The following is a 23,760-nucleotide window of genomic DNA, read 5'->3' on the forward strand; positions in this document are numbered from 1 at the left end:
TTGCGTCGTCAGAAGAGGAAGGATTCGATCGCTTTCGGTGTAGAATTCAATATAAACATTGGCACCGTTTATGTGGAAGTGAAGACTTGAATATTATATGCTATATTCGCAGTTGGTTTCCCGAATAGTGAGTTACAAGAAGCATAAAAATTCTATGCATGGAGTGTTCGCATGAAAATCGACCAGCATGTAGTGAAAACACACATGTCCACTCAAACATTTTCGGGTTATGACATCGTAAATCTGGTCTTTGTCGTGGACTACTATTGTTATAGTGCAAAGAGCAAGATGGAATCATCAAAACAAGTCGTTACTTGAACACACCACGGCACATTCGGGACGCAATTAGAAATAAATATAATAACATGCTGACATTAGGATTGCACTATAGTGCACACTCGCATGTAACCCGTGAGGTTAGAGACTTGTGCATGATTTATTGTGGGAAATGTTGAACTTCCCTTCTTATAGTCCTACTACCTTCAACATACCAGAGATGTTTTGATATGTTTGGGCCAAAAAATAGTATATATGACGTTGCGTAGAATTTATTTTGCAGTTTTATTGCCGTTGTTGTTGGAATTCAGGTGGTTTGTAGTTTTGTGTGTCTTTCTAGTAGCGAAACCGTATGAGATACGGATTTACTTCATAATACGAGATCCGAACTATATTAGCTTCCACCTTTTTCTTTCTTTCTTCTAAATAACGAAGTTGAGTTTAGTGCACAATAAATGTACATAATTCTACAACATAATATTTTCATTAGATCTGTTTTTTTATTGTTATTTTGTTGACTTTTATTTGACAAGTTGAAATGCCCGTATTTCGCACGGGCAAAATGGGTTTATGGAAAATACAGGGTATCTATCGGTCATGAAAGTCACGAAATCAGGAAACGGTCATGAAAGTCAAGAAAAAGTCACGAAATTTAGCTTTTGGGTCTCGATTTTCTTTTTCAAATCTGTACAAATATAAGTACAGACTGGAAAATTTTGTTGCATAAAACGTCAAAATTCACCACCAAAAATGTCGATGGTCAGCTTTAAACGCTACCAAATTACAAGCAAAGCACGCTTCTATCGCATGCATGAAAATTCAACCTAATTCGCTCTTGAGAATGTTACAAAATTTTATGGTTTGGTAAAGCAAAGGTCACAAAAAAGTCACGAAATTTCATTTTGGAATTTTAGGAAGACACCCTGAAATATTATTCCTTCTTCCGTAGGATACATTTTTCAATGAAAATGTAACAACAACAATCCATAAGATATTCTACTGTTGTATACATTTTGAAACGTCCTGTTTTCCGAGAATTAGCCGTTTAATCAAAGTTACATGATGACAAACAAGCTTGAGGTGCATATTATGTTCCAAAAGTCATTTCAGACTGGTCAGTCGGTTTCACATAATCCCGAGAACTATGGATTCGACGCTAATCTTGGCTGTTTTGGACAAACTTAAATAGCATTGAGAATGATACTAATCATCTTAACGACCCCAAAAACTATGGATTCAACAGTAATATCGGTCGTTTTCGATTATTTTTACATGTCGACCCTTTCCACCCCACACTAAGGTTGGTTGAACCTACTGTAAGAGGTCCAAGGTAATGCTGGAACATATGACATACATTATATATATATATATATATATATATATAATATATGATTTTAAAAAAATGCCTCGTCTCCTTAAAACGGAAATTTTCAGAAATGCTTGGACATGTGGTCTCGTATGTCTAATGAGGATTTTATACACCAGTCTTCATCTTTCTAACTTGAAAGGTTCGTAAGATACTCAATTTTAGCATATATTATGATTCCCGCTCATTTCTTAGGATATGAGTTTTCGTCAAAATAACATGATTAAGAAAAAGCACAAAGTTAGGCCATGGTCATCTCATGTACCAGAAAAAATCAAAATCGGTGCATGGGTCTAGAAGTTACCTTCAATCTTTGTTCTTTTCACTTTTATACATGTAGTTAAATTGAACGCTAGTGGCCATGTGCACCAACGAAGTTCAACTGTTGAACGAGGGTCATAACCAAGCTCGGTGAAAATGTCTGTTGCACTAACAACGTTCAAGGTTAAGTCTCGGTCAAATGGTGGATAAACTTGGTTTTAGTTTGAACGGCCGAATTTGAGGGTTCAACTTCGTTATTCTAAATCAGTCTGTTTACATTCAATAATGTCTTTGTATTTTTCCACTAATGAAATTACAATACATTTCTTGTGTTCGGAAACATTTTCTGTTCGTGGTTTCATGATTTTTTTTTCCAGCACTGAAATTAGACTACTCACAATTCTATGCACACAATCTCAAAAGTGCTGGGCCGCGGTGGCTCAGTGGTAGAGCGTTCACCTCTGGTGATTGGGGTCCAGGGTTCGATCCCAGCCCCCGCCAAGTGAACTTTGTGGTGGACAAACACCGTGTGCGTGGGTTTTCTCGGGGTTCTCCCGTTTCCTCCCACTTTCTTCATTCCACCATTTCATTCATTACTCATCATCACCGTCTCCTTTAGCCTAACCGGCATAACCGCAGGACGTAAAACTCAAAAGATTTCAATCTCAAAAGTCGAGAAGACTGGTACGCCGTATGCTTTCTTCATTTGTTACTTTGTTAAAAGAAGATTAGAGACAAAAGACGACAGAGTATGACTAAATTGGAGATGGAAAATGTGGTTAGAGGTTGAATAAGCGGAACTTCTGGCTTTTATAGAAATAAAGAACCATAATTTAGTGTTATTAAATATGGATGTAATAAACAATGATTAATAGATATGGTACTCGTAGTTTAGTATTCATTATCCAGGTATAAAAAAAATGAATCCGCCCCCTCCCCTACGTCTCAGCCTAATATTGAGTGGATCATGCTCCGCAAACGTTCGCGTTGTTGCTCGAGAGGATTTATTTTTTCTGATTGGGTCGAGACCAATTCTAGATTGTAAAGAAGAGGTAGAGGTAGCATTTATTTATTTATTAACATCCTAATCCACAACATCAGCTATTCACTGATTGACCGAACAGCTATTCACTTGTTTACTTGCTTTTGTTCACACACATACGAATTTCATTCATTACAAATGAGAACTGTTATAACTATAATTTATTAGTTATATCTATACAGTAGACTACAAAAATATGTAAAATTATTAAGGTAAAATTTATTTTATTAACTGGAAATACCGGTACATAATATTATAACTGAAGTTAAACATTTATTTTTTATAGTAACAAACAGAAAACTACTTTTACAGTAACATAAGAATTACATGCCTCTTACAGAGAAATAACAGTGTTAAGACGAGTAGTTACAAATCACCTTAGAAAAACCCGTATATTTTTTCAGTCCGTGTTTCTTCTCGATAGAGTGGCTGTATTTGACCGTCCATTTTGAGATACCATTTACCTCCATACCATATTCTGACTGCTTTCGGTACAAAAGGAAGTCTAAACTTTTTAATCTTTCTGCTTTCTCTTGGAATAAGTGCTTTCTCGTTACTCATTAGCTCCTGCTGGCCATCTAGAAACAAACAAATAATGAAAAAGAAACAGAAAAAAATGTAGGACATGTGAATTTAAACGAAAGTAATAATCACTAATGCGTCCCAAGTAGTTTTGTTTAAAGCCGATAGGCTACGTGAAGTATGTTCGAAATGTTGAATAGCTGCAACTTAACCAGTGGCGTATATTGTAGAGTACTGGGGATAACGGCAGTAGCGCTACAACATTATAAAAGGAAGCTAATGTAACACTCATAAACCAATTTACATTAATAAGTTTATAGTTTATCTTTTCTTTAATGGTACCAGTTCCTCTAAACTTTTTTCTCGAACATGGATACGTACTAAGATTATGGGCTTTGAATGCGGTCTTTCTTGCTCTCTTACGAGATTCGACACTTAGAAACCATGTAGAAACTGTAGGCTAATCTTTACAGCAAGAATCATACAACTCGTACGTATTCACCTTTGTTGTTGTAACGAGCAGGCTGGCTGGCAGGTCTAGTTGCCTCTCAGCTTATCGATTTCTGTGGTGTGAACTGTGGATCAAGGTATTTTTCTTCCTTCGGAAGTGGATCGTGAATGTGAGTGACAATGTGTGACCGATGCGGAGTACTGTCTAGCAGGAAAATGGAATACTACGATTTCTTAGCGAGCCTTTTTGATACAGACTAGAGTAATTATAGGTTTGTTTATAACCACAAAGGCAGAACAATAACTATGGAGCTAAGATTGAATCACAAAGCGACTCATTTCATATCAACCTTTAAAAAATTTGCACACCGCAACGCAAACTATTATTTTAAAATACTTTATTAGCTGGTTGGTTGATTAAGACCTTAACGCTCGTTTCAGCAGCGAGGCTATATGAGACGTGGATCTACAGCTTAACGTGGGATCTGAACATGAGCTCCACCGAGAATGGAACTCAGATCTCTTACGCCAAAGACGCGGCGCTAATTCTATAGCCATAGCTCCTTGCTAAAGAATTATGGTGGCGAGTTTGTGATAAAATTGCGGATGATAGATGACAGCAAAACGCAAAATTTGTGTTACTGACATCATATAGCAAAATCAATATGTAATATCGTTTGCTGCAAGCTAAAAATGCAACTAGAAAGTTTGCATTGCATTGACGCAAACAGTTACGGAATAATGTCCAAAATCGGAGTTTTTTCACTGTTGTAAAGTGATCAATGAAAAAGTTGATTTATTTCAGCACGGAAAGAATCTTGCATGTTACGTAAACAAGAAAAGTTGCTCTTGAGGAAGGTCACGTCCGTAAAAAATAACACTATCGTTACAAGTCAGAATAAGTTACAAGCCAGAATAATAACTGCACAGGGAATGATGGCACTTCAGTTACGATGATAAACAATGGTTTGCGCAATGGTACAGCGATAACCTCTCATGCGTGGAGTCCCTGGTTCGAACCCAGCTACCTCCAAGTGGGCTTTGTGGTGAAAAAATATTGATTGCGTGCGTTCTCCCGTTTCCTCCCACTTTCGTCATTCCACCATCGTATCATCCATTTCATCATTACTGTCTTCCTTAACCTCGGTGCATAATCGTGGGATGTTAAACTAATAAATGTTACTAAGGTTGCCATCCATGACGACATTATCTGACTTGTTTACGAAACACTCAAATATCTTCCGTATCACTGCAGGTACCATTAATTTCATTTGTAGGTAACTCTCTGCGTAGATGACTGTTCCGAACAATACATGTGACCCACACACTGGACAAACCTTTTGGTTCCCGTTCCGCAACTTCTACCACCTAGGAATCCATAATCTCCTCACGTGTTGGAGATGGACTATTGGTGCTGAGACATGTTCATTCATGGATTACACTGTTACAAAAGTTTACTTTGGGATGAAAATTAGTAATGCTAAAGGAATTTACCTAGGTAAATTCAAATTTGAATTCAGAATTTCCCTATCAGGATTAGTTTTCCAGTAATTCGAATATATAGATACATTTGCAGCAAATATAGTGAATTTGTGTAAAGTAGTTGGTAACACTACTTTTGAATATATGGCGTTTTCGTATGGCGTGACTGTTTAGATATTATAAGATTTTACACTCAAGTCATAGTGGGATGCCGTAGATTACTGCGAACGTAAATTGATTTATTACGATCCTTTGAAGACACAAAGTTAGGTAAATGTATATCTGTAGTATTTCTATGAAGCCTGTTTTCCATGTTTATGTTTTAACATTTGTAAGTAAGTAGTATCAGAACAATAGCTTAAAAATATGTAGCGGTAAAAATCTGGTATTTCGTTGAAGATATACTTTTTGCATCCTTCAATATACTTTTTGCATCCTTCGCATGAAACTGGGCATAATTAAATAACCTTTGTAAAGGCTATAGGTCCAACAGGCAGAGGGTTTGTACATCTTTCTGATAAATTTCCTAATTTATCAGATGCTAAAATTGAAGATATTTGTGGGTCCTCAGATTGGACATCTTCAACAAGATCGAAGGTTTGAAGCATACTTAACAATAATAACAACAACAACAACAACAACAAATGCATATGTTGCAAATAAATAACAAAAAAGTTACATTGGAAATAGAAGACATGCCAAATACAATGAATTTGTGAATAAACTGATCAAAGCTTACAAAGATTTATGACGTAACATGTCCTTGAAAGCACATTTCAGGGATCCAAATCTGGATTTCTTTCCGGAAAATTGCAGTGGTATATTGGACAGTCGCAAGGAAATATTTCATAGACGTAGTTATCATGGAGAAACGGTACGAAGGGAAATTGATGCTCATAATGCTCCCACATTCTTCGGGGCAAGAAGAACATTCAGTGCGAAAGCACGAAATAAGATATTCTGTTCAATTTTTGTCTATTCTTTGCAAATATTCCTTTAGGATACTTGCTAAAGAGTGAATACATATGTGAAGTATCAAACATTACCTTCCGTTATTCGTTAAATATCGTGGGCTTTTTCTTGAATTTTAGTCAGTATATATTACTATATGAACTCAATTGTGTAGAATTATATGAAAATGTTAAATTATTTTTTTAAAATCTAATTAGGCCCTACTATTAAACTATGTCTGAGGCAGAAGAACTGAACACATATTTGAATTTAGCTCTCAAATACCTATAACCAACTTTTTTCTTCAGAAATAGAGGAAGAAGAGAGAGAGAGTGTGTATATATACAATAGTGTTATTTGCAGAGATGTTGCATTTTCATTTATAGCTCAATAAAATAATATTATTAATTGGCCGATTTTAATGCAGTTTCCTGTATCTAACTACATTTATAACTTAATTTAATTTCAGAAGGTACAATGTACTATCTACATTAGTCATATCATTCAGAAAGTATTGATAAAATAAGTTGTATAAAGGAAAATAGCCTTTGAACAGCTCCCATGAAAATGGATATACATGCCTCTCATGTTTTATCAATATTTTGGATTAACTGAATAACTGGAATTCAGTTTTCTCTACTGTACAGATAATTTTCTACTCTACTCTATTGTGCAGATACAGACGGTCTTTTTACACTTTTTACGGGTAACTACATAACGCAAATACATATAGGGTCTATAACGTAAAAGTAATGATAAATCTGAGATAAGAGGGAAATTTCTAAAACACTAAATATCGAATGTCCAAACTTACATTTAGGCTTTGAAACAACGATAACACTGGCTTCAGGATACCTGAAAGAGTACAGAGACAAAGGTACAATATGAAAAGTTTTGAAAGCATTGTAGAAATATAAGATGAGTAACAAAAGATAAAAGTTAATTTTCCTCTTTCAAACACAAATGACTATAATCGGTTTATCATAAATTCTGAGAGAATATTTCATTAAATGCAGTTACTATAAAAGCGCAGTAATTAGGCATAAAGGAAGTGTTACGCAGTTATCAATAAACAGGGTGGTTTGTATAAAACGCATGGTTTTCAAAAATCTTGCAACTTCGTGCGTTCTGTTTCCTCATGCTCCCCTCAAAATTGGCAATGTTTATTATTATTATTATTATTATTATTATTATTATTATTATTATTATTATTATTATTATTAAACCGTTATGTAGGCTTGACGTAGTAAAATTTAAACGTAAACACGTTTCTAACAAGTTTTAGTATATTACTTACCTATAAAATTTTACCATTAAATATATTCACATCCTTAAACCTCTATAGTGCCAGAACTTCTATGTGTACGGCCATTCGCAGCTGAAACTTAGGTAAAAACAATAATCTCAATGAGTCTACTGTGAGTAGAGGAATCTGCAGTTTCATCCACGGACCTGTTCTCCTCTACTTAATCATCTCGTGTTGCTTTATATTTCTCTCATTTATGGATCAGTCCATTATACCATATGCATACAAGTCTGAAGAGTTGGAGACAAACCATGCTTCCACCGCAATAATTGACCTGCTCGTCATAAACGTCTACCTCGCAAATGCTTTTTAACTTCCGATTCTAGGAACACTCGGGGTTGCTTACTAATGCAAATGGACAAAGCCCAAATTGTCGCAATTTCACCCAACAATACCAATAAGTATTGTATTCATGTTAAACTAGGATGTTCAAAAATTTATTTGTCGTGTATTTCGCCTGCCTACCCTTTTTCTACTAAATGGCACATTATCTTTTAAGAATTAACTAAACTGACAGAAAGCTGAAATTTGCTATATAAGGCCAGGAACGAAAGTGCTAATATTAGAGAAGAGGAAGTAATTGGACGGAGCCAGATCAGGTAAATATGGTGAATAGAGGTTTGTAGCTACATTGGCGCACAAAAGAGAATGTTCGTGCCGGTGCATTGTCTACTTAGCAGCAATATACATTTTGAGAGCAAACCTTGTCCCTTTGCTTTGATACTATCCCGTTCGATACTATCCGAACTTCGCAGCAGGTTCGTAAGATTAGCCACTTTTCGTAAGTAATCAGCCAAGATTACACCTTTATGATCCCAAAACGCTGACAACATGACCTTGTTGGATGAATGCTACTTTTCAGTCTTTTAGGAGGTGGGAGATGAGGTATGTTTCCATGTTCTACTCATTTCTTTAGTTTCAGAGTCATAGATACCAAACATTTATCATAGCGATCAGTGGCGTACTTACGATTTTGTTTCGGAAGGGGCTTTGCCTGGAAATGTGAAAATTCTGCTATTTCATTTACTTTACTACAGTAAGTAAGATTTCGGGGAGCTTAAGCCCAGAAGTCCCCCTTTGAATACGCAACTGATAGTGACTAATCTATTTACACAGTATATATACTTGTCCTTTTGATCCAAAATGCTTCATGTTCACTGCACACGTTGCTGTTTTTGAAAAAAAAATGTTAACAATCGATGATCTCACCTTGGTGTCACTGCTCATATACAGAATGTTCTAATATGTTGTGAACTGTCCCACTACTAATGTTCACCTCCCTAGCTAAATAATTAATAATCACACATCTATCCTCAAGCACCAACTACTCAACTTTTATCATCACGCTTGGATTTGTAGCCGTAATAGGGACGACCTTTTATTGGGTCATATTATAGACTTGTACGACCACATTTGAATTCTCTCTTCCAGCGTTTCACTATGTCATAAGATGGACATTCGTCACCATACATCTCTTCACGCATCGTTTGTGCCGATTTCCTTGAAGATGGAGGAATCTAATTACAGTTTGGTATTCGATGCAGCATGCTGTCACTGCTTAATTTTCTGGCAGTACAATGATTAAAGACCTGTAAAGGATCAAATTAGCACACATACTAGTTATGTATTATCTGTCAGGAAAGTAAATGTACACATATTTTTCGAGTCTGGCATTCCTGCGCTCCATCCGTGGAGAGTATGAGAATTAAATCAATCAAATGTTTACTGAGGGGCAAAAAGAAAAGTTTAATCTGAATAAGACGTTGCAGAGGGGCACAAGCTGTGAATACGAATAGTGCATAGTGTAAATAAAGGACGACACCGAAAGAGAAAGCCAGAAACAGCCGTTAAACGGAGAAAAAAAAATAAAAATTTTCGAAGTGGGAACATAAAACACAAATACAAAAAATACGCCGACAACTAAACATTCACCACTCCATGATCTTGATGTAGTGGTTAACGTGCTAGCTTACAAATGCAAAGGTCGCAAGTTCGAATACCTGACAACGACATTTTTAAAAAATTTTGTTAATAATACATACAGCTCATGAGAGATGGTAAAAGAGGTCGTATTTAGTCTTTCGTAGCAATTATTATTGGTAATGTTTAGTACTGATAATACTTCTTGTCTTTGCGTATTGCTTTTATTCTTTTCTTCATTTTGAAAGAGAAGAATATCCGAACAAATGCCTCCAAAATTCCTCTTATTTTGAATGTAAACGCCATTTGCAATTAGTGAAGAATAAAAATTGAACGTTCCGATGTAGCTACAAAAAGGAAAAAAGAAAAATATGGAAGTGGACCTTACTCATGGTTATTAAAAATATAATTTCTACATGCCTTACACCTCCCGACCACGTTTCTACGTTAGCAAGTAAGAGGTTTGTGTTTAGGTTAGGCTGGTCAATATCTTCTGCAAAGGGGCCCGGTTTAGCTCTGTCACACCACAGGTGCGAGCAGGGAGCAACAGTTTTTCTCTCTCCCTCTGTGTGTCTGTTTATCTATCTATCTGTATATATATAACGTTATTTGTGAATGCCATAACCACCCTAATTTTCAGCGGATTGAGATGAAACTTGGCACAAACATTAATTGTTGAAATATCTTGAGTTCGTTAACCAGAATAATCAGACGAAAATGTTCAAAATGGCGGCCCTTCAAACTCTTAAAAACTTCCAAGGGAACCAAATTTCGCCCATAAATAGGTATTCAGAAAATTTTAATAGCATTTCCTCTTTTACTGAAATATTTGGGTGCAGAGACATATTGAAATATTGGACCCGATTAATCGCATAAAGAAGGTTCACGCCCTTTCGCTACGGTCAGGCTTTTTTTTTTTTTTTTTTTGCAGGAGGGGTTATTTTCGTATCGGAACAAGATGATTATTAGTGATGATATGAAATTACACATTGAAAGTGAAGTAACTTGTGAAACGTGTTATTTGAAAGAATAATATAATAAATGTGCTTTTCTCTACCACAGAGAACTGTAAATCATGTATTTCGAGTTCAGAGCGTGAATGGCGAGGAGTGTTATTTGATTTGCTTTTTAGTAACACATTGCAATGCAAATAAAGATAGGCAACATGAGTGGTAAGTAAAATAATAATATAATAATAATAATAATAATAATAGGTGTTTTTTTTAGTGGCAAGGCAATATCTTCCTCAATTCTTCTTCAAACGTAATTATTGTAAAGCCATATCTCCCTTACAAACAAAATATTAGCAATTTATATCGAGAGAACGGGAAACTGTTGAGTGATGGGAACAACGTTGGACAGTATGCACTCATAGTACTCAGGAAAATAAGCGATTTCAATGCAAAATGAACGAAGAGTCATTGTCATGGGTAGTCATGGGACCACGGCAGAGCCCTCTTTAGGCAAAATGTCGATAACTTATATCGAGAGAACAGGAGGTGATAGTGTGATGGGACCAACGCTGGACACCGTGAAGCCATAAGGCGCATCGAAAAAATTAGGGGGGCGAGCGCCAGCCAGCTTTACTTATTTCCACATAATAATATAAAATTATATTGTCGAAATACACACACGAGTTAGCTAGTAATATTTCATACTATTATTATTATTATCGACAGCGTCTTTTCATTACGTGTGCATGTTTGACATGAGGCCAAAGAGAAGATCCATCATTTGTAGAAAGAATAAGAATAAGTAGATAGATTCGCACTCGCATGGTACGGCGCGAAAAGCCAGTAGAAATTCGGGAAGAATCCGGAATTTAGAAAATTCCGGAATTGAGAAAACTCCGCATTTCGAAAAAATCCGGATTTTTTCAAATTCCGGAATGGTAACGAAATCAGAAATTTCTAAATTCCGGATTCTTCCGAATTCCGGAATTATTCCAAAATCGGATTTTTCCGAATTCCGGAATTTGTCCGGTTTTACTTTCGGGAGTTCGGAAAGTAATAATTCCGGAATTGGCTATCCCTAGTTTATACACAACCTTTCAGAACACTAAGCTAGTAGCTGTCTACAAACAAACAAGTAATGCAAAGCATTTTGTATCCTGCAATACGTCGTGTATTAAAATCCGACAGCAGTTTCAGTATCTAACCAGAAATTGCATGTATCTAGTTACTGGAAGCTGAGGTATGAAGAATTGTATTGTGTCTTAACTTTTTGTGTCCTATACAACCCTGCAAACCACTGAATATCTAAACGGCTTTCGTTAAATCCAAGTTGTAGTACTCACAGTTACATCCATTTGTGTCTGTATGATCATGTTACTAAAGCTTACTATATGACAGCGTTAGTAAGTCTTGCTCTGCTCTTCCGTAAAGTAGTGATACGATCTACTACATAATAAAGAACCAATTATCAATTTAACCAAGTTGTATTATTACACATCTGCTTCCGCCTCTGTCAACTCTGGTCGATCTCGTTGACGCGACATATTTGCTTTTTTATACCCCTTTCTTCGTTTACTGAACTAAACAGTAACTATTCTGAAATATACTACTGCGCATGCCTCGTAGATAAATATTTCTGATGCCAATAGTTTCCGTTTTGTCCAAGGAATGTTTTTTTTCTTATTCCCAGCATGACCCTTTTATTACATTATATGAAGAGCATGTAGGTGTAAATACCTCATGTATTACATAGAATATAGGTTTAACTCTTCCAGCAAAGAGGAAACATGTGATCATAGTATACAACCCACAGAAGTGATAGCTGGCAATACAGTGATCGTAATCCCTAACGACACAGGGAGTGAGCGGTGCCCTCCCCGCTGGTCTAGTGGCTAGCACGTGCGCCTTTGGTGTATGGTGTCCCGGGTTAGATTCCCGGCGGGAGAGGATCTATGGTTTTTAACTGTCCTCGAAGTTTCTGTGTTCGTGTCCTTGTCGTTATAAGTTATTAGAAAAAGCAAGTTAAACGAGTGAAGCAAGTAAAATTAGCAATAAGTAAGATACTGAAACACGTTCGGTGAGTCAGTGAAAAAAAGTGGACAAAGCACTGGCTTTTCGCGCCGTCCAAGCGAGTTCGAATCTATCTCGGCTTCATTTTTTTATCCATTTGAGAGAAAGTATTATTTCTTTTTGCTACAGGTAGTTACTCTTTTCGTATTTTTTGCCGTCCTTCACAGTTAAAGTAACTGTCTATTCTTATTTTTTCTACGAATGATAGATCTTCTCTTTGGCTTCATGTCAAACATGCACATGTAATGAAAAGACGCTGTTAATAATAATAATAATAATAATAATAATAATAATAATAATAATAATAATAATAATAATAATATGAAATATTACTAGCTAACTCGTGTGTGTATTTCGACAATATAATTTTATATTATTATGTGGAAATAAGTAAGGCTGGCTGGCGGCCGCTCCCCTAATTTTTTCGATGCGCCTTATGGGTCCACGGTGTCCAGCGTTGGTCCCATCGCACTATCACCTCCTGTTCTCTCGATATAAGTTATCGACATTTTGCCTAAAGAGGGCTCTGCCGTGGCCCCATGACTACCCATGACAATGACTCTTCGTTCATTTTGCATTGAAATCGCTTATTTTCCTGAGTACTATGAGTGCATACTGTCCAACGTTGTTCCCATCACTCAACAGTTTCCCGTTCTCTCGATATAAATTGCTAATATTTTGTTTGTAAGGGAGATATGGCGTTACAATCATTACGTTTGAAGAAGATATTGCCATGCCACAAACAATACTTATTATTATTATTATTATTATTATTATTATTATTATTATTATTATTATTATTATTATTATATTTTATTTACCACTAGTGTTGCCTACCTTTATTTGCAATGCAATGTGTTACTAAAAAGCAAATTAAATAATACTCCTCGCCATTCACGCTCCCGAACTCGAAATATATTATTTAGAGTTCTCTGTATTAGAGGAAAGCACATTTATTATATTATTCTTTCAAATAACACGTTTCACATGTTACTTCACTTTCAATGTGTAATTTCATATAATCACTAATAATCATCTTGTTCCGATAGGAAAATCCCCCCCTCCTGCATAAAAAAAAGCGTGACCGTAGCGAAAGGACGTGAACCTTCTTTAGGCGATTAATTGGATCCAATATTTCAATGAAATAGGATAAGTCCCTGCACCCAAATATTTTAGTAAAAGAGGAAAAGTTTTTCAAACTTTCTGAATACCTATTTATGGGCGAAATTTGGTTCCCTTGGAAGTTTTTAAGAGTTTGAAGGGCCGCCATTTTGAACATTTTCGTCTGATTATTCTGGTTAACGAACTCAAGATATTTCAACAATTAATGTTTGTGCCAAGTTTCATCTCAATCCGCTGAAAATTAGGGTGGTTATGGCATTCACAAATAACGTTATATATATACAGATAGATAGATAAACAGACACACAGAGGGAGAGAGAAAAACTGTTGCTCCCTGCTCGCACCTGTGGTGTGACAGAGCTAAACCGGGCCCCTTTGCAGAAGATATTGACCAGCCTAACCTAAACACAAACCTCTTACTTGCTAACGTAGAAACGTGGTCGGGAGGTGTAAGGCATGTAGAAATTATATTTTTAATAACCATGAGTAAGGTCCACTTCCATATTTTTCTTTTTTCCTTTTTGCAGCTACATCGGAACGTTCAATTTTTATTCTTCACTAATTGCAAATGGCGTTTACATTCATAATAAGAGGAATTTTGGAGGCATTTGTTCGGATATTCTTCTCTTTCAAAATGAAGAAAAGAATAAAAGCAATACGCAAAGACAAGAAGTATTATCAGTACTAAACATTACCAATAATAATTGCTACGAAAGACTAAATACGATCTCTTTTACCATCTCTCATGAGCTGTATGTATTATTAACAAAATTTTTTAAAAATGTCGTTGTCAGGTATTCGAACTTGCGACCTTTGCATTTGTAAGCTAGCACGTTAACCACTACACCAAGATCATGGAGTGGTGAATGTTTAGTTGTCGGCGTATTTTTTGTATTTGTGTTTTATGTTCCCACTTCGAAAATTTTTAGTCTTTTTTCTCCGTTTAACAGCTGTTTCTGGCTTTCTCTTTCGGTGTCGTCCTTTATTTACACTATGCACTATTCGTATTCACAGCTTGTGCCCCTCTGCAATGTCTTATTCAGATTAAACTTTTCTTTTTGCCCCTCAGTAAACATTTGATTGATTTAATTCTCATACTCTCCACGGATGGAGCGCAGGAATGCCAGACTCGAAAAATATGTGTACATTTACTTTCCTGACAGATAATACCAACCTATCATTGCAGAATTTTGTATCATTACCACATATCTTATCATGGAAAGGGTAATAACGTTCCGGTCTCGTGTAAATCCACTTTTGTAGATTCTCTAAATCCGCTTCACAATCTGGGGTCAATTAAATATTGACTTATGTTATCGCAACGCATCTTTGCTATCCCGGGCTTTGCAACGAGCCCGATTAAATATCGTTCTTCGGAACCTTTGCAATCACAGTGTTTCGCAAAATGTTTCTCTTCGTTTACGACGTGTTTGCGATTTTATTTTGCTTGGAATTAACACCAATGTTAGTCAAATCCCAAATGAAAGCTTGTGATTTTGTATAATTTTGATAGCACAAGCTTTATGTAGGAAGGACTAGAATCTACAGGCTGTAGATATATGCTAATGTGAAATTTCTGAGGTAAGTGTGAATTTTATTTCATTTAATTGATAAAGAATTAGTAGTAAATAATACCTTCATAACATTATTTATAGAGTAAAGGCTTGCGATATTAGTATTTACGGTTTCCAATGTACTCCAGTATCTGCTTTTATATTATTATTATTATTATTCAGAAATTGTTCTATTCAGAATCTGTTTATTCAGAAATTTTGTTCTAAAATTCGGATTCAAGATTTTCAATATGATAAATTAAGTTTCAGGATCTCAAAATCTTACAACTGACGTCATTACACAATTTCCGAAAAATACATTAACGTTGTTTGCCGGAAATTGATCGAAAAGATACTTTGCAATCACGCAAGTCAACATTTAATCGGCCCCTCTGGGACCAATACCTTGTAAGCTTTATTATTGCTCAATGTAGTTAGTACTACCAGAACATAAATTTTGACTTACCCTAGAACTTTCGATATTTCAAATCTTCTCAGCCGTTGAGCAAGAACCTGATGGTTCATTCGGTTCAAAGATGAAATCGTCTAAAGAAAAAGAAAAAAAGATAAGCTTTTCCTTATGACAATAATTTATATAACATTTTTCAATAAATCTCTGAAATGTATACTATCAAATTGATTAAGGACCCGTGAGTAGTCAGGCGCCGAATTTGTCCCACTGTAAGCTATGGCGGTATTGGTTATAAAGGGGTTACAAGCGGGTGAGTAACTTCCGCTGTTACGGCAGCAGGTATCCTCAAACAGTGGTCATTCACTCGGTTCATCGAATCTGTTGTTAAAATTCCTTAGGTTCCCAAAACTGGGTTTTGTTTCCTGCAGGGATGCACATTTTTTTTTTTTAAAAGATATTTTCGTTGACTTTTGATATTTTTTTAAATTAAGCCCCAAGTTGAGGTAAGACCCTCTGAGTACTCTTAGGGGAAGTGGAAGAGGAAGATAAAAATGATATAAAAAAGACGACTGATTTTAGTGTTGAATCTATAGTTTTTGGGTCGCTGAGATGATAGCGACACTCCTGATGCCGATCAAATGCAAGTTCAGCCCTATTAGTACCTCTGGGGGGGGGGATGACATGAAAAATAATAAAAAATAATTGAAGCGCTTGGAGGATAAAGGTGTTATGTTACATTTTTTGAAATGTTGCATTCTGGCGGTTCATGCACATGTTATATGTTAATCATGCCACATGCCACATAACACCTTATTTAGTGAGTCCTCGTTTGGGTGCAGGTATTTAGAAAGGATGAAGGCGGTATGTTAAGGAACAAAGTTGTGAAAGTCAGTTTTCCCGTCATATTCAATTTGTTACATAACACCTTTGTCCTCCAAGCGCTTCAATTATTAGGGATAGTATTGAATCCATTGTTTTCAAGGTCCCTAAATTGATTGCAGACACCTGCTATAACATGTAAGTCTACGTTTAATCTCCATTAGTACCCCCAGGTCATGAGAAGGGGTTGAGATGTAAAAATAATCTAAAGCGACCAATGTTAGGTTCCGATTTATAGTTATCGATGTCACTAAGATTAACAATTACATTTCTGATAACGTTAAAGTCCAAGTTCAGCCCCATCGGAATGGGGAGATGAGAAAGAGTGGGAAAAAGGTCTCAAATGACTGAGATTCGTTTCAAATACATAGTGTGGGTTCGCAAGCTATTAGGTTATAATCGCGATGACATTTAATTCCAAGTTTAGACATGAACGGGCATGGCAGCTGGGTTGGGAAGGGGCATTGCTCGCGTATTTATATATATTTATATGTGTATGAATGAAAATGTTTATTACTGGAGCAATCTTAACCAAACTTAGTAGATAGGCTCGAAAAGTTACTGTGGGAGTAAGACACCCCAAGGAGAATTGTTGAAAGGAGTAGCATGTAAAAATAATGCAAAACGTCTGATATTAATATGTAATCCATAATTTTCGGGATTGTTGAAATGAATAGTAACGGTCCCAATGTCGTTTGTCCAAGTTCATCCCCATCGACAGGAGGAGGGGGAGCTGAAAAAATAAAATTTCAAAAAATAACTTACAAGGAGAAGACAGAATTTGTTAAGTGAACTTCGGGGCCATTTTTTGCGAGATGGTAGTGCACATTTAGAGAGTTAATATTACAAACTGGGAGAGCACAATAGGCAAAACTAACGGAGAAAACCCGTCTTAAAGTTTTCTACCCGACGCATATAGCGTACGGCGTGGCAGAGTGAGAAGAATCTGTGACTCAGGTACAAAGGGTCCCGGGTTCAACCAATAAAGTAGCCATTTGTAACTATAAGTAAAATATTAATTCACCATATGTTTATAATGAATTAAAACAATAGAAATTTTCAATCGCTTGTAAAATCTTTCGATGTTCATGTTAATTAGGAACAAAATTTAATCTCTTCCGTAAATAGGGGCTATTATTGTTACTGCAGTCGTTGTGTAAAAAATGTTCTTGAAGGTTCGTGTCGACATCTGTTGACAGTGTGAGAATTATCGCACAGTCAACAGACGTAGACACAAAGCGTCAAGAACATTTATTACACAGCGACTGTCGTCAAGGGTGCCGATCCTGGGGGGCGGGGTGCTCGGGCTCTCCAAAGCTCATGTGAGCCCCCATGTATTTTTATGAATATGTATTGTTTATTGTTACATTATTGTTGTATGTATTTTTTATGAATGAGTCCCCAAATTTACAGGGAAATCGGCGCCGTAGACTGTCGTAACTATAATACAACTCCTAATACCAGTATATTTACGGAATAGATTAAATTTTCTTGCTAGTTAACATGGAACATTGAAAGATTTTAGAAGTGATTTGAAAATTTCTATTGTTTTATTCAGTATAAACATATGGTGAATTAATATTTTATTTATAGTTACAAATTGCTACTTTATTGGTTGAAGCAATAAACAAAAAGATTGACTCAAACGGAATCGAACCCGGGACCCTTTGCATATGAGTCGCACACTTTACTCACTCTGTCACGCCGTCACTTGATTAATTTGCGCGTCGTACAGTATATGTGGCGAGTAGAAAACTTTTTGAAGACGTTTTTTCTCCATTAATTTTGCTCATTGCGCTCTCCTAGTTTGTAGTATTATGGTAACTCTTTAAATGTGCACTACCACCTCGCAAAAAATGGCCCCGAAGTTTACTTACCAAAGTCTGCCTTCTCCTTGTTAGATTTGTCTGGTTATCCAGGTTAAATATTTGACCTTTGACATCGAGGTCACCGCTTTTTCACATAAACTATTTAATACCCTTATACTGAAACTGCAAACAGAATTTTAATATGTCGTACCATTTACGAGTTATACACGGTTAACTCTTTGAAGCACGGTGGTACTTATACCACCTTTTAGATAACGTTTTAGAAGCACCGTGCCATAAAGAGTTAAATATTTGACTTTTGACCTCGAGGTCACCAGATATGCATTCTACGGAGGACGGCGACACTGCAGACACCACACTACCCTCAATGCTGTCCACTCTCTAGTTCTCTGTGGCACTGCACACACCACACTATCCTCGATGCTGTCCACTCTCCGATGATCGGCGACACTGCACATTCCACTATTCTTGATTATATTTTCTTCCTTAAGAGGTATTCACTCTACGGAGATCACCGGACAACTGACGACGTACCACCCAAACGCCCATCTTTTATAGATTTCAGTAACCAATCAGAATTCAGAATTTTTAATGATATCAGTAGCCAATCAGAAAGTAGTTCAAAGTCAAATGCCGGGTTCTCCGTGACGTCATGGGTTTTCCCAATTTTATAGTCACATAATGTACGAATTAAAATTTTAAATTACCCCACATGGTTTCCGGTGGAATTGTAAAAATTGCCTTATAATTTTTCATAAGGTTTCATGGGAAATTTGCTTTAAAATATGACGCATGTAATTACAAAGATGCGATTTTCAAATTAAGCATTATTACGACAAACCTCCGAGCAAAGTTAACTTATTCAAGCCTCTATGTTTCGAAACAAAAGGGTAAGTAATAGTTAAAAAAAAAAAAATCAGATTTGAGATTAGGGGTAAAGCTCAAAGGTTAAATATGCAATATTTCGAAAATGGTAAACAGCAGAGACGCGGTTTTCACAACACAACGAAATAATTATATATTTTCCTTAATTTAAAATGAAATTTCAAAAATTCAAACTGATATATTTCTAGAAGTGGTAATTATAGAAATAATCGGTTTTCAAATTCGGCATCGCTGTGACAAATAACATATATTCTGAGAGTTTTATAATTCTCAGACAACGGTTCACAATTTGAACCGCCATGTCTTGGAAATGGTAACAGGTTAAGCCATGTGGTTTTCACATTTAACATTACCGTGACTAATTCCCTTTGTAATATAAGTTTCGTACTTCTACGACCACGGCACTAAATTTGACTTTAGCACACAAAAATACATAGTGGAACACCTCTCGTCCGCCTTTGGCTGGTCCGCCACTCCGGTTGATTCGACCGTGCTCAAGTCGCACTTGTCCCGACTCATCGGTGACTCACGAGGCCCATTGTCGTTTACTGTCGTCACGGCATTGTTGTTTGCTTACTGTTATTGTTTGTCCGCTTTAGTTCTCCGTCATCTCTTGTATCGTTTCTTTTGTTGTGCGTGTTTTTTGTACTATACTGTGCAGCTTTTAGTGCTTACTGTTCGTTGCTTTAGTGCTGAAAATCCGTACTTTTCTCTATTTTCTGATAATCCAACTTTTTTTGTGTTCCGACCATCCTCCCAGTCCCAAAGGTGACGGCGTAGAGGGGTTCTACTATATACGATATATATTTCATGTCCCTACGACACTGGGAGCGAAGTTAGCAAACGGTACGTGGTACACAAAATCTAACTTCAAATTTGTGTGAAACGTAATTTCACTCCCTACAACGCTTGGGGGAAATGTTATGGTGAACGCCCTGTGCTTTTTAGATTATAAAATAGGGGTTCTAATTTCTGCGTGTAGGGGTTGAAAGGTAGACCCCTATAGTCTTTTATTAATTTCGTGTGTAATTTGTGCTATATTAAATAGGAGTGTAAAAGTAGTCATAACCTTTCTTGTGTAAGTCACATTCACTTCTGCTATGTTAAATAGGATTGGAAAAACTAATCACAACCTTTTTTATCTGCAGCTCTAGTATGTTAGATAGAGTTGGAAAAAGGTGCCATAAGTTCAATATGGTTGGGAAAATATATAGGTCTAATATATATATATATATATATATATATATATTCGATAGGGGTCGAAAGGGGCCGTACTCTTTCATCAGCACAAAAAAAGTGTCGTAAAAGAAAACAAAAAGTAACTAAATCTGGTTACAAAAATCACTAACTCTGGTTGCAAATCTTCCACCAAGTGGCGCCACTCTTCTTTTACCAGTGTGTAAATATTATTACAAGAACGAATTTTCAGTTTAATCGTTAGATACTTATAATTTACATTGGATGCACGGGCGTCTTTAGCGGGAGGACGAGGGGGACGCGTTCCCCAATATTTTGAAGTACAAAATATTCAATATTTTATTCTAATTCAATTTATTTACTAACGACAGAATAACATATAAATAATAATAATTATATTTATTTGGAATATAATATTCAGGCTGTTAAATGATTATAACAGAGCTCTTGATATACCTCAGAGGGACGTTGAAGGTAAGCAGAAAGATAACAAATGGATTGGGCTAGGTAGTGCCATTTAAATCACTTTCTTTAATGTCCGCCAAATTTTACATGCGAGAGACGCCAGTGATTGTATGGAATGAAAAACGGGCATATTCCACAAAATAGGAAAGCTAAACTGAAATAGTTTTTTTGTCCTTTATAGATAGCCTACCTACATCCTGTAAGAGGAACAAGCAACTTACGTTCCTTAATTTTAGATCCTTTATAGTAAAGTATAAACGGAGAATGAAAGATAATATATTTCTGAACCACCGTGTTCATTCTTCCACAGCTTTAGCTTTTCAACTCACTGATCCAAATTATGTTTCCTTAAATAAGGATTTCTAAAATTCAATGCTTCCTTCTTTATGAAAATGATCTACCTATAGTGTATATTATTATTATTATTATTATTATTATTATTATTATTATTATTATTATTATTATTATTATTATTATTATTATTATTATTATTATTATTATTATTATTATTATCGATATATGTAAGTATGTAGAAATAAATAACTGAAACTTAAACTGATTAAAGTTAAAGAAGACACATCATTAAAATTATGTAAAAATAATTTTGACGAAATATAAAGTACCTCAAAACGATCCAAAGTATTCAGTACGCTTTTCTGGCGGATACGGAACGCAGTTATTTGCTCCCGCAGCATTCTTATCTTGAAAAGAAAAGAAAAACAATGTGACTTATCTTAAATGCAAAATTTTTCAGTTAACAATTTAACTGGAAATCGTTACCTTCTTAATATTAAAAGAAAAGCAGTCAGTGGGCTGTTTTTGAGTCGATTAGTGGGAACCACTTGAACTTTACAATCTCATGGTAAAATGGACATTATCAAAATTTCACTATTGTAATGAAAATTGAAGAAACAAATCAATAGGGTATATACATATCTTACCTTAATTCATCCCTGAGTGAAGTGCTAATGTATCGGACGGAATGAATAATACAAAAGCAAATGTCTCGACGTAATCCTTCAGCATGAAGTAAACTGAGAAGCAATTAGGTCAAAGGATAAAAATTTACTTTGATTAGTATGAGAAAAGTCTATTATCCATAGTGGCTCTTGAACCCCCTGGTGACTATATGGTTAGCATATGTGTCGTTGATCCAAGAGACCCGGGTTCGGTTCCCGACGGGAGTTCATAGTTTGGGTCTCATTAGGCTATAGGTCTAAGTCTCACTGACTAGCATTTCAACGTTGTATTTGCAATAGACTTGCATAACACTATTGTGCTGGTGCACGACGCGCTCCTATGCATGTACGCTTAACATCCTACACAATACCAAAGATTATTAAAATTCATATTAAAATATTAAAACAAAAAATATGCATAAAATAAATGTATTTGTTTAATTTCATATTGTGTTAAAACTTTGTATGTCGGAAATAGGAGCGGTGGAAAACTTTTGGCTTAGAGGGGACAAAACATTAAATCCGGCCCTGGATGTGTCGCGCTGGACTATAAAAGGATATTAGGTGGGTATATGCCCTACATTTCCGTATACGCCCCATTACATTACATCCCTCCAATCCGCTATTAAACGGTTAATATTTCTGATTGCTTATTAGTTAAATATGAAGTTACCAACAATTCAAGACAGTGACAAGTTGGTATTTCCTTTTTCTTATATATTTCTTAAGAGGAATCGGAGTGAAGGTAAAGCTATAAAAATTAATGTGATGGCTGGGAGAATTGTTCAGATAAATGGGGTTGAAGAATGTAGTCCATGAATTTCTAACATTATATTTGTAGAGCTACGAGTGTGTCATTTCTCATTTAACATTCAATGTATGAAAATTTTGGTGTATCTTGCGTTGCGGATTTTTGTCCGTTGTGGAATTTCCCCGTTTTGGCTTTTGCACTTAATTATTTTCTACTCATGGTTACTTTCCTGAAGTCATTAATCAGAATCTAAAGATGACCTGGCTCTCTCTGAATCGGAAACAAAAGAAAACAAGATGTAAAGTTATTTGAATTTACTTTTTCTAAATCTTAAACTGAAACAAAGCGAATTCCAAAATCGAAAAAATAGTGTATATACCTAGGTATATCGGTATACCAAGGGTTGGGCCAATGTGAAGTTGGCCAAGCTACTTTTGTTGTGTCTTAACTTCTCAAGGAGACCAGCGCTAATTCTGGAAATCGAGCATTAATTAGCACTGACCCCTGGCGAGATTTTTATTTATTCGGAGAGAAAGGTTGAGCCAATTTCACGCACATTATCTAACATCACATATCGCCCCCAGAAATCAGAAAGGTGCTAAGCGCCATTTTCCTTAATTTCCAACTAAGTGCATATCCTGACTACCCAGTTCATGTTTAATGTTGTGCACAAAGGAGACAAGTGGCAGGAGACAATATGAAAGGTCTGCAATGAAAACTGAATTCTAGAAAAAAGAAAGAACCGTAATTAATTAGTATTTCATTCGCATTTATTAATCTCCTGAGAAATTTGCATTTTGACGCTTAGCACCTTTCTGCTTTCTGGGAACAATATGTGTGGTTTGGTAACGTACATAACATATAGGTCAAAGTAAGCTCAATATAAGTATTAATTATTGATAATTAGTATTTAGTAGTATTTATTTAAGTTCACTAAGAACTACATCAAATCGCCTTTATGTTATTTAAGATACACTCTCTAATTCCTCACAAAAATACAATCATTATTTTACATCCACAATGTTCATTCCAGGCTCGTAGCCAGAATTTCGTAATGGGAGGGGGGAAGTCCATGACACAAAATACTGTGGCTATCACGCCAGTAGCTT

The 23,760-nt window shown here is 35.8% G+C and overlaps 1 protein-coding gene across 1 annotated transcript in view; it reads right to left on the reverse strand.

The window, feature by feature from the left end:
- Positions 1 to 3,169: 3,169 nt before the first annotated feature.
- The window catches only part of LOC145681441 (uncharacterized), a 115,685-nt gene continuing 95,094 nt past the window's right edge, over positions 3,170 to 23,760 (reverse strand). Inside the window, exons 8-11 of the mRNA XM_081753086.1 lie at positions 21,565 to 21,642; positions 15,741 to 15,820; positions 7,165 to 7,205; positions 3,170 to 3,523 (exon numbers count right to left, since the gene is read on the reverse strand). Of these exons, the coding sequence (XP_081609212.1) occupies positions 3,324 to 3,523; positions 7,165 to 7,205; positions 15,741 to 15,820; positions 21,565 to 21,642 (399 nt within the window). The 3' untranslated portion in view covers positions 3,170 to 3,323. The remainder of the gene's footprint in view (positions 3,524 to 7,164; positions 7,206 to 15,740; positions 15,821 to 21,564; positions 21,643 to 23,760) is intronic.

This window comes from Thermobia domestica, chromosome 3 (assembly GCF_964235325.1).
Source record: "Thermobia domestica chromosome 3, izTheDome1.hap1.1, whole genome shotgun sequence".
NCBI lineage: Eukaryota > Metazoa > Arthropoda > Insecta > Zygentoma > Lepismatidae > Thermobia > Thermobia domestica.